At 38.5% G+C, this 12,025-nt stretch overlaps 1 protein-coding gene across 3 annotated transcripts in view; it reads left to right on the top strand.

Moving 5' to 3' along the window:
* The window catches only part of KIF4A (kinesin family member 4A), a 113,300-nt gene that overhangs the window by 71,428 nt on the left and 29,847 nt on the right, over nucleotides 1–12,025 (top strand). For all 3 annotated transcript variants that reach the window (XM_084789323.1, XM_084789324.1, XM_084789322.1), the window contains 5 exons: nucleotides 1,574–1,630; nucleotides 3,206–3,391; nucleotides 8,778–8,881; nucleotides 10,453–10,597; nucleotides 11,733–11,843. In XM_084789323.1, the coding sequence (XP_084645449.1) occupies nucleotides 1,574–1,630; nucleotides 3,206–3,391; nucleotides 8,778–8,881; nucleotides 10,453–10,597; nucleotides 11,733–11,843 (603 nt within the window). The remainder of the gene's footprint in view (nucleotides 1–1,573; nucleotides 1,631–3,205; nucleotides 3,392–8,777; nucleotides 8,882–10,452; nucleotides 10,598–11,732; nucleotides 11,844–12,025) is intronic.

Genomic DNA, 12,025 nt, shown 5'->3' with positions numbered 1-12,025 from the left:
AGAGGGGAAAAGGACTGTTAGACTGAAATAAATCCTATTGTTACATAGTTTTATACACTTAGAATTGTGAAAGCAGAATTGTTCTATGATTATACAAAACACAGCACCATAGCCAGGAACTGAAACTTTATTATTATAAAATTTCACTGGCCCCAAAACCATCTAGTTTGATCTTGACCCTCTTAAAGGTGCCAAGAAAAATCTTTAGCCTAAAATGTTATTGACTATTGTAATCACAGAACTTGGGTCATGGGGGCTAGAAGACAGTGGATTTGAGAGTAGCTACACGAGCTCCAGGCCTGCCTGAGCTACATTGCAAGTGGCTATTTTTAAAAAAAAACCCTCAAAGAAGGCAGTGTTATAATCCCTTATAATCTACGGTAGTTATATAAATATACTGAAATTGGAACATGGGAGAGAGGAAAGGGTAGCCATTAAGCAATCCTAGATTGGTGTTCCATTTTTAAAGGACTTAGTGTGCCCTAGACTCGGAGCCTTGCCAATGCAGTACATTAGGATGAAAAAGAGTGTGGAAACACTGGAGCTTCTTTTCAGTTCTCTTTGATCCTCAGTGGCTAGGAGTTTCTGAGCAAAGCAAGGGAAATGCTTTACAAACAGCTCTCATTAAAGGCCCATCTCCTCACTTTTAAGGTACCAAGAGTGCAACTGATACAGATACTGCATCTTTTAACCCTAAAGTCCTCCATTGCTCCCAAGCCAACGATTCTTTCACCTATGAACTCCTGTACCGTGTGACTTCCTGAGAACAAAACTTTCTTTCTAAGGTTTCAGAGTCAGTGAAGCAGAAGTAGTGGGGTGTGTGTTACAGTGCTAAGTAAAGCATAAATTTCAGTGATGCGAACAAAATTGCTCAGATTATCACCTCTAAACACTTACCCTAACAAATAGTTTTCCCTCACCTTTCTAGGTGTTTGTTCCACTGCCCAAAAGGATTAGCCATTCTCTAGCCTAAGGAGGGCTCTTACACTCCCAAGGTGCTTATTTTTTCCCTCCTAAGAAGTACCTACAGCACCTTCATATGTGTTTGTCCCCGCCATGCACCTCTAGGACATTAATTTCTTGGTGGAGGAAGAGCTCCCATTTTGACTGGCTATGAAATAAAAGTCAAAACCAGCTCTTCATTCCATCTGCTTTCCTGATACACTGCCATTATTTTATGTTTGGTTTTTGATGATATGTTCACAAAGAGTGGCTAGGCTTGTACATTAATAAAGTCTGTATAGCAAAAGCATAAAAATAACGTGTAGCCATCTATAAAATGGGTTAAATTTTGTTAGAATGGTTAAATGTTTCCCTCTGGCATGGTGACCTTTGGTCTTTGACATGACTTTACTTCCCCCTTCCCCCCAAACTACACAGGCTTTAGTGACTCCTGAGAGGTGGGAAATAGAAACAGAGCTCTTAGGGTATCTACAAAATCAGTTCAGTACTATAAATGACTTCTGTGTATACTCTTAAAATATCAATTTAAGAAATCAAATAACCAGTATAAAAAATCTTTTATAAATTCACTCTGATACTTTTTTCCTAATCAAAATATTTTTTGCTACAGGATGAAGCTGTTTCTTGCATGACTGCAACCATTGATACTGCAGTGGAAGCAGACACTGTAAGTAACTGACCCCTTTGTGTGAAACCTGGAGCTCTCCCCGCCGATCCCATAGCTTCATGCAACTGATCAATCATTCAACTCTGGGAGAGGATCTGTGATTCCTGCCATTATTCATAGAATGCTCTGGAAATCCGAAAGTCTTTACAATAAATCTGTTTCATACTTCAAGCAAGGATGAGCTCTGTTTCTAATCTAACTGGTAATGAGCAGCAGGACTTCTCTGGTGTATCATGTTTCATTTTTCAATCTGACTTACTTATTTTCTATTAGGTGCTAGTTCCACACCAATTACCCAATAAGTTAAAAACAAGGGAAGGAACAAATTAGGTAATCATGACAAAGTTTTAAAAAAAAAAGCATTGCAGGAAAATCTTTTCTGAATAAGCTTTTCAATGGACAGGGTGACCATGGGCTAAAAGGAAAAATGGAAGGTGTTTTGAGTGTTAAGATCCCAATGATAGGTATAGTATATCTGCTGTTGACTCTGACTGAAGGTTACACAGTAAAGCCAATGAAAGTTTAGTCAGTACTGTGCTTGAGGCAGCCTTTTACCCCGGAAATGAGTACATATTGGTAGTTTTTTTATTCTGAATGAAGCAAGATAGGAGATAAATTAGGTAATAAAAGTCAGCTGTGTCAGAATAAATGACTCTTTTTCCATTTCCAAAGCGGCATTTCCAGTGTCCTCTCCTCTTTAGAGGCCTCTTGAAAAGAAATGAAAGTAAGAATTGTTTGTCAGATCAGTATATGGAAGATCAAGAAAACATATATATATATATGTATGTATGTATGTATGTATTAGAGAGTATTTTAAGAACAAGAGAATAAGTTCTACAATTCATTTCAGCAGTTTCAAGCAAATATTATATAAGAAGCTGCCACAGTAATGAAAGAACACAGGTATTGTTGATGGGAAAATGGCTGTGGGGAATGAAGTAGTACATAAGGAACTCCAGCTTGCTGTTTCTCTTATAAATCTGCATTGGGGGTGGGGTGGATTTTTTAGAATGACTTATAGGCTGTGGTCCAGCTAATCCAACAATGACTGTCTGTGTACATAAGGTTCAAGAATCCAGTAGCTGTTTGGTTCACCAGGCTGGTCTTCAGTATATTGCCAGAATCCTGAAGGAGTAGGCTCTAATGCCAGTGAAAGACTGGTCTTGGCTAGTGAGGGCAAGAACAAGCAGGCAGCCAGGCGTGGTGGCGCACGCCTTTAATCCCAGCACTCAAGAGGCAGAGGCAGGCGGATCGCTGTGAGTTCAAGGCTAGCCTGATTTACAAAGGGAGTCCAGGATAGCCAAGGCTACACAGAGAAACCCTGTCTCAGAAAAAAAAAAAAAAGAACAAGCAGGCAAAGCAAGCAAGCTTCCCTCTTCCATATCTTTTATATAGGCTTCCAGCAGAAGGTATGACCCATAGTAGAGGTAAGCCTTCCCACTTTAAATGATCAAATTAAGCAAGAAAAAAAATCCCTCACAGGTGTGCCCAGTCATTTTTTCAGTTTTAGTTATTTCCAGATGTAGTCGAATTATCAACCAAGAATAGCTATCACAAAATCATTTTCTTTTCCAGCAAGTGGAAACCAGTAGAGATACCAGCAGGTCTTCAGATATTTTCAACACTCAACATGCCCTACATCAGGCTCAGATGTCCAAGGAGCTGATTCGGTTGAATAAAGAACTTGCATTGAAGGAGGCCCTAGCTAAGAAGATGACTCAGAATGACAACCAACTGCAGCCCATTCAGTCCCAGTACGAGGTAACTTGTCTTCTAGGTCAGCAGTTGGTCATGCCTACCATCATTCGCTGACAGAGAGCACACACACATACCACTTTTGGTACTGAAAAGATAAGTGTTGCTCCATTGTCTTCTGTTTCCAGTGTTGCTATTAAGAAGTACATAGGATCTTGAGTTTTTCCTTCCGGAGTTTTTTCTTTGTCTCCAGGTATCATTTACTCTCACAACGCTAAGCTGGTTCTTTTCTTGGACACTGTCACTTAACTACATTTTCTTTCAACTCCCCTTAATCAGAACTTGGATCTCCGAGAATTCACTTTGCTTTTGTTACCTCCGCCCTACTGTTTTCTAAATCCTTATCCTATTAGTCTACTCTCTAGATTTCCTTCCACTTCTGGTGATTTTTTGTCTACTAATTCCTAAGATCTCTTTTTGATGTTCTGAATAGTTCTTTGTACAGAAGCCTTTTTTATGAATGTAGTATCTATATCTAGGAATAGGAATTAAGATTTATCAACGCTTCAGCACTAGCCCAAGGGGCATGTCCCATGAAAGTCTTCATTTACCAGGAAAGTGGGACAGAGGGGAAGACATCCTACTGGGACACTAGATGAGAGACGCATGGGAAAATGGGGAAATAGAAGGATCCAGAGGGTCCTAGAAACCTACAAGAAGAACATTATGACGGGCGGATCTGGGCCCAGGGGTCCCGCTCAAACTATGGCACCAGCCAAGGACAATACGGGCAGTAAGCTTCGAACCCCTACCCAGATCTAGCCAATGGACAGGACATTATCCACAGTTGAGTGGAGAGTGGGGACTGACTTTCACACATACTCTGGTGCCTCATATTTGACCACGTCCCCTGGATGGGGAGGCCTGGTGGCACTCAGGGGAAGGATAGCAGGCTACCAAGAAGAGACTTGATACCCTATGAGCATATACAGGGGGAGAAGGTCCCCCTCGGTCACAGTCATAGGGGAGAGGAGGGAGGGAGGAATGGGAGGATAGAAGGGATCGATAACAATTGAGATGTAATATGAATAAATTAATAAAATATATTTTTAAAAATATTTATCAAAGCTTTATTCTCCCTGCCTCTTCTCTTTTCTTCACATTTCCTTTCTTTTGTATGTTTTATCCTCTCTTTCACTTAAGAACCTTTCCTCAAATTTCTGGTGGTTTTTGGCTATCTGTACAAATGTAAGTGAGGAACTAAAAGCCAATAGGAAGTTCTCCATGCATAGATTTCTCCTGGGCTAGTCAATTTCTCTACAGAGGTCTTTTATTCTCTTTCTGGAGCTGTGTGGGCAGAGTGGTGGGAAAGTTGCAGTCTCTCTGGTCACAGAGAGTTTCATTTAATACATATCAGTAGCTTGGTTCCTCGAGGCTCCGTTTAGCTGTATCTGGGCTGGCAAAGGTTTACTCACTACAGAAAGGACCTCTCCACTTCTCTCTGTGTTTCCATGATATGCACTAGCTTGTTTTTGTTGGCACTCACCCTATAGGAATCATATTTTAACTTTTTCCATCTGGAAGTCAGTTACTGATTTTCTCTGCCCAGTCTGTTGATATGCCTACTCTTTATGCTTGTTTACTTATATAACTTTTTGCATCATTTTAGTGGGATTGCTGTTGGCCACCTGTGACAAAGCTTAATCTTTCCCACAGATTGCAGGAGAATGCTTAAATAGGTAGTACAGTTGTTTGTGTTAACAAGGCATACAGCCCAGCCCTTTTCAGGTCAAATGTGTTTTGGCTTTTTCCAGGATCAATAAAAGGTTGCTAGTAAGTCTTTCTTCTTATACTACCTGGCAACATGGGAAACAAGTTCCTCTAGAATATTTCCTACTCTATAAGGAAGTATAAATAATGATGTATATCTATAGCTACAATGATATATCTACTCTTTCCTACTCCCTAAAAATCAAATACAAAAGAAATAGACTCTTAATTTTAAAAAAGTAGTACCTTTGATTCACATGTAAATCACCTCTCTTTCTAAGAAATATTGACAGTTTTCCAGTTTTTAAAAAGCATGTGCAAAAAAAGAAGAAAAGAAAAGAAAATCTGTGTGTGGTGGCACATGCCTGGAAACCCAGCAATCAGGAGGCAGGGAGAGGCGGGTCGCTGTGAGTTTGAGGCCAGCCTGGTCTACAAAGGGAATCCAGACAGCCAAGACTACACAGAGAGAACCTGTCTCCAACCGCCCCCTCCCCGAAAACAAACAAACAAACAAACAAAAAAGCATGTGCATATACATGCATTACCACACATACACAGAGATCAGAAGAGCATTTTGTGGAGCTGGTTTTTTTTTTCTGTCTTTATTTGGTTTTCACAGCAAGTACTGTTACTTAGTGAACTATCTCCAGTCCAGTCCAAGTTTTTTACTTTCTAAGCAATATTTTCCTACCATGGTGAAAAATCTTGTGAGATATCCACCAGAAAAGACTGCTTAGACATGGGTTTAAGCCAATAGAAAGCCTTTATTAGCCAGCCAGCAACTACACTAGGTTTTTAGATCCCAGCGTAGCCCTGAGTCTTTTCTTAAGGTGAAATTTTAAGCACAAAAAACATATTCTGGGGTGACATACTTCAGTGAACAACAAGAACAGTTAGCCAGAAGCAGAACTATATAGAAGCCAAAAAAGCAAAGACAGTCCATTTAGCGACTTTCCCAGAACATGGGCTAGACCTTTGTTTTATTTTTGGCTGGTGACATTGTCCACGTGCTGAGTTTAGCAGCTTGAATGGTGCTTCCACCATAAGGTCAATTGTGCCAAGGTCTCAAAACCTATTAAGGTTACAAAAAACTATTACATAAAAGATGAGTGAAACATATTTCTGTTCAATGAAGGTTTTTGTCAGTTGTTGTGAACTAGAAATCAAATATTTTAATAATTAAGATAATTTGTGACTAAATGTGGATATTATATTGTGGACATGATATAGGTGATAATAGTTTCATCCATTAAATTAGTGACAATTTTTAAGCGTTATGATATCAAACATTAGTAAGGCTACAGCTTAACCTTAAATAGCAGCTTGGATGATAATGAATGTATGTTATAAGTATAGTATATATTTTTATTTACATGTAGTTACATGATGTATTTCAGGTATCTACATATATAATATTTTCTAGTTAACATGTAATAGTGTATTTTATGTATATGAAAGTTTAAGTGTGTAATGTATACACATGTAAATAGGGAAATGTCTGGAAGATCAATACTAAGCTTCTTCAGAAAAGAAGGTAGAATTTTGGCAGAGCTGAGACACTCAGTCTTTTATACGTGTTATCTGGATCATTTTTTCTAGGAAGATAGTCAATTAAATATAAATGTATATGCATGTACTCTTTATTTTCTTTTGTTACCAACCAGTTTAAATATGCAAGGTAACTATGAAGCAATGCTATTGACTTCTGTTGGTTATATTAGAGTGGCTTGGCCTAGTACTTGGAAAACAGCTCTAGCAAATTTAGAAGTCATCTCGGATACAGCCCTTAACCTGCCTTTGCTGCTTTCAGTCTGTCCTGTACTGATCCTGAGTCTTCTCAGCCACTCATTTAGTCAGTTTTCTTTGGTTTTGGTAATGAGGACAAGATATAATCTGACCAAAGGAATTTTTACAGCCTAGAAGGGATTCAAAATTTTAGTTTCTAAAAGTCATTGCCTAAATGCATGAAGAACTGTGGTTCCTATTGAATTGATAAATAATAAATTGATAAGAATACTGAGAGCTAAAGATATGGTAGCATGTTTACTTAGCATTAGTGAAACCCTAGGGTTAATCCCTAGCACCAAATAAACTAACTGGGTTTGGTAGTTTGTAATCCTAGCACTTTGAGGCAGAGGCCAGATCAAAAGCTCAAAGTCATTCACAGCTAAATAGGGAAGTCAGGGCCAGAAGAGATCTTGCCTCAAAACAAAACAAAACAAATAAGTTCACATAGCTCTTTATAGATTATAAAGTGTCCTTACCATTTAATCTAGTTTTATCTTCTTAGCAACCCTATGAAATAATAGTAGTGGAGCTTGTCTGTTTACCTGTTTTTTGAGATGGATCTCACGATATTGTCCAGTCTTGCCTCCAACTTCTAGGTTCAAGTGTTTCTCCTGCCTCAGCCTTCTGAGTAGCTAGGACTCTAGGGGTGCAACACTACACCTGGGTCATATTATCTATACTTATAGAGAAATTTGAGAGACCCCAAGATGACCTCTAAATCTAATAACTCACTAGAAAGACTCAAAAGACTCAGCAAATAGTCATATCCATGGGTAAGATTTATTAGGGAAAGGGTACAAAGTAAAATCAGCAAAGAAAAAAAAGCTCATAGATAAAATCCAGAAGAAACCAAACACAAGCTTCTAAAAATCCTCTCCCAGTGCAGTCACACAGAATGTTTTTATTCTTCCTTTTATGTAATTATATGTAACATAGTCTTTACCAGGTGATTTTGAGAGAATAGAGAAGTAAAAAACCCATTCCCTAGCCCCAAACAATTTTAACATAGTAGGTAAGGAAAAGAAACCTAGACACAAGTCTTTACCAGGAAAGACTTAACCCCCTGACCCTGGGAATCCAGGGGTCAAATAGGCTCTTTGTCTAGTACATACCATAAGTCTATAGCCCCTGAAAGGCATTCTGGGATAAATTATAGTATTTGCATAAATTAGACATAAGTGAGCCACTGTTACCGATCAAGTAATGGCCCTGCCAAAATCAGAGTTTCCAGGCACAAGCCAACCTTACAAGGAGCCCTTTTTATTGATATTGGTCTCAGAACTACTATATTTACTCTTTTCAGCATAGAAACTAGGGCCAAAAGGAGTTTTCCTGCAGGTCAGAAGAGGGCAGCAGATCTCATTATAAATGGTTGTGAGCCACTATGTGGTTGCTGGGAATCTAACTCAGGACCTTTGGAAATTTGCTACCACGCAACTTTATTCTTTCAGGTCAAAAAGAAATATTTTAGTGTGCAATTGATGTAGAAGATTAAATTCATAAATCCAGATGTGGAGTTCCTGTAACCTTAGCACTTGGGAAGCTAAGGCATGCGGATAGCAGAGTCCAACCTTGCTTGTATAATAAGACCCTGTTTGTTTGTATGTTTTTTTAATGAAAGAGAGAAAAGGAAAGGACGGAGGAAGGAATGAAAAATTAATATAAGCAATTCTTAGGCCAGGCATGGTTGTACACAACTTTAATCGAAACACTCAGAAGGGAAAAGCAGGCCTACCTCTATAAGTTTGAGGCCAGTTTGCAAGTTTCAGGCCAGCTAGAACTATATTATGAGACCCTATCTCAAAATATAATTTATGGTTCCTGGAGACAGAATGTTGAAGCAATTATCTTCTTATTCTATGTAATCCTTTTCTCTGACCTGTAATGTTTCTAGGATAACATTAAAAATCTGGAATTGGAAGTCCTCAGTCTACAGAAGGAAAAAGAAGAATTGGTTCTTGAACTTCAAACAGCAAAGAAGGATGTCAACCAAGCCAAGTAAGAATAAAGCCAATAAATGCTAAGCTCCTGGCATGTGTAAGGTGATTTTGAGAGAATATAGAAATAGAGGACCCATTCACTGTCCACAAACAATTTTAACATAGTAGGTAGGGAAAAGAAACCTAGACACAAGGATAATTGAAAATTGTGTTTGATTGTGGGTAGGTGGTATGTGCACATGAATGCAGATGCCCATAGAAGCCAGAAAATGGTACATGATCCCCTGACAATGGAGTTACAGGTGGTTGTGAGCCACCCAACATGCATGCTGGAAATTGAATTCAGGTCATCTGCAAGAGCAACATATGCTCTTAACTCTTGTGCCATCTCCAGTGTAGGCTCAATTTTCTTAGCAAATATATTTTATTTATGAACTTATTAACCGAGAGTACCTCACTTATAACCCTACTAACCTAAACAATAGTAAAAGAAGATTAAAGAATACGATAACAAAACCATAAAGATATCAGTTCTGAAGAACGATTCTCCTGGATTCCTTCTGCTGGAACCTGGAGCAACCAGAACACAGAACCTCAGCAGGAGCCAGGAGCCCCTAAGCCTTCCCTCGAGCGGTTCTCTCTAAGAGGGTCTTGAAGTGGAGTGATGAACAGCCAAAAGGCCCCGCCTCTTGTTTTTGGTTCACATTTACACCTCCTCTCAGAATTTGTTCAATGATGTTTTCCAGCTGGTTAACAGCCAATCTCCTCCACATGGTGGTTCGACTCCTAAGGTGATAAACATCACCTGTTCTCTCACAAGTCTTTTTCTTATCCCCCACTTGTGCTCTAAAAACAAACAAACAAAAACCATGTTTATCTCTCCTTCCCTCCAGCACCAGTAAAAGAACATTTCACGATGACAATGAAAGAATGATTTAACATACAAACAACTAGTGCTCAAATCAGTTTTTAGCAATGATTAAGAATTACTTTGTTAAAAGTAGTAAGTATATAGAGCTCACAGGCAGGAGCTACTGATGCAGGCTGGTGTGATCAAGGAAGGATCTATAAGTAACCTGGCATTTCGGGGGAAAAATCTTAAAACCTCCTAGATAATTTCTGTGCCCCAGCTTGTGAATAAAATTAACGCCCCAGCTAATAATTAAAAGATCAATCTAACCATCCCTTGATTGGTTAAGAATGTAACTAGGACAGATAATCAGAACCCCTTCTCTCCCTTAGATTTCTAAATTAGAAAGAACCTAATTTACTAATAGAATTATCTTCGTTTTCTATTAAATCTAAACCTTATGCTATTTAGATTCCTGTTAAATGTTTACTTTATGTCTTCAGCTTGTATAATAACCATCATAATCATTCCTTATAGCCAAAGCAGGGTGATTTCCTTCCTTTTGGCTCTGAGTGGTGAGAAAGAGTATATTTGAAGCAGTTCGTTGTATACTCAATAATATGTTGCTTTACTCTGATATGAAGCTCTCAGTAGTCAGATGGTTTTGATTGGATGGGTTATTGTCATTATTTTAAAGACTGTATTTTAATGTTATAAATCTGGGAGTCCTCTGTTACATATTTTGGAAGCCATTTCACTCCTGTTATACCTGTGTTTAGGTTGAGTGAACGCCGTCGCAAGCGTCTTCAGGAGCTGGAGGGTCAAATAGCAGATTTGAAAAAGAAACTACATGAACAGTCCAAACTTTTGAAGCTGAAGGAATCCAGTGAGCATACTGTCTCCAAGCTGAACCAGGAGATACGGGTAATAAACTCTCATCCTTGTTTTGGCAATATTGAAACTGAAAGCATAGGTGTTCCATTTAGAATCATGCTGAAGTGATTCAAGGTGAGAAAGTGGGAAGTGAGGTAATCATTTCAGGTGTAAAACTAGCCACAAATGTGGTATTATAGGATATTGTGCTAGTCACTGTCTAGAATCTGAATTTTAAAACATTGTTTTGATCTTTTGTTCCTTTTTTTGCATACAGAACTTTTAACATCAGACCAAAAGATTAAAATATGTCAGTATTTAGTGGCCATGTTCTGATCATCTCCTGTGATCACATGGCAGACTTTTGTAAAGTAATAGCAAGATATCAGGCATCTAGAGGATATATTCAGTTATATAGATGAGTGTTCAGCTTATAACATCAGCAAAATGAGCACAGCTCATTTACACTGAAATCTTTAGAATATTAATAGTCATAGCTGACTCTGTCCATGATCTTTGAAAATAATTCTTTGAAGCCACCTTTAATCCCAGCACTCAGGTAGGTAGATTTTTTTGTAAATTCAGGGTTATCCTGATCTACAATAGCAATTTCAAGGCCAGTGAGAGTTGTATCTTGAGACACTGTCTCAAAAATTATTCTTTATTTTCTTGAGGGGCTGGAGAGATGACTTAGTGATTAAGAGCCCTTGCTGCTCTTTCAGAGAATCCAAATTCTGTTCCCAACACACACATCAGGTGGCTAACAACCACCTCTAACTCCAGCTCCAGGAGATCCAACACCTCACTAACATTCATAGGCTCTGGCACACATGTGTACACGTGCACACACATATACACACAATCAAAAATAAAAACAAATCTTAGAAAAGAAAATACTTCCTTGAAATTCTACTAATATAAATGTAGGGCAGGATTTAGCTTTTTGGAATATTTCTCTTGCTTTTTGAGTCTCCATTTGTGTAGTCTATGCTTGAAAACCCTGTGTAAATCTAGCAAGAGGTAGCAAGCCTAACCCGCATTTGTTGGTGACCACCTCAGCTTAGCTCCGGCCTTTCTCTCTTCCTTATGGTTACTCTATCCATCTGTATATCAGCCTAGAATAAATTGCACATGACTAATACACTGGTTTTCTTTGGTTTAGTTTTGTTTTGTTTTGTTTTTACAGATGATGAGAAACCAGCGAGTACAGTTAATGCGTCAAATGAAAGAGGATGCTGAGAAGTTTAGACAGTGGAAGCATGAAAAAGACAAAGAAGTAATCCAGTTAAAAGAACGGGTAAGTTTAAAAAAAAAGTTAAAGCTTCTCAGAGGCCTAGGTAATGAGCCCTTCTCTAAGTTAATAATACCAAAATTTCTTTTCATATATCTGATGTCTCCAGAAATGTGACGTTCATGAACAGCTTTCTATTGAGCGTCTACCATGTACAAGGTGCTGTTATCTAAGTGCTATGAGAAATT

The sequence above is a fragment of the Acomys minous genome (assembly GCF_964271855.1).
Source record: "Acomys minous genome assembly, chromosome: 7".
NCBI lineage: Eukaryota > Metazoa > Chordata > Mammalia > Rodentia > Muridae > Acomys > Acomys minous.
The sequence above is the reverse complement of the archived record's forward strand: the minus strand, read 5'-3'. Positions and strand labels throughout refer to the sequence as shown.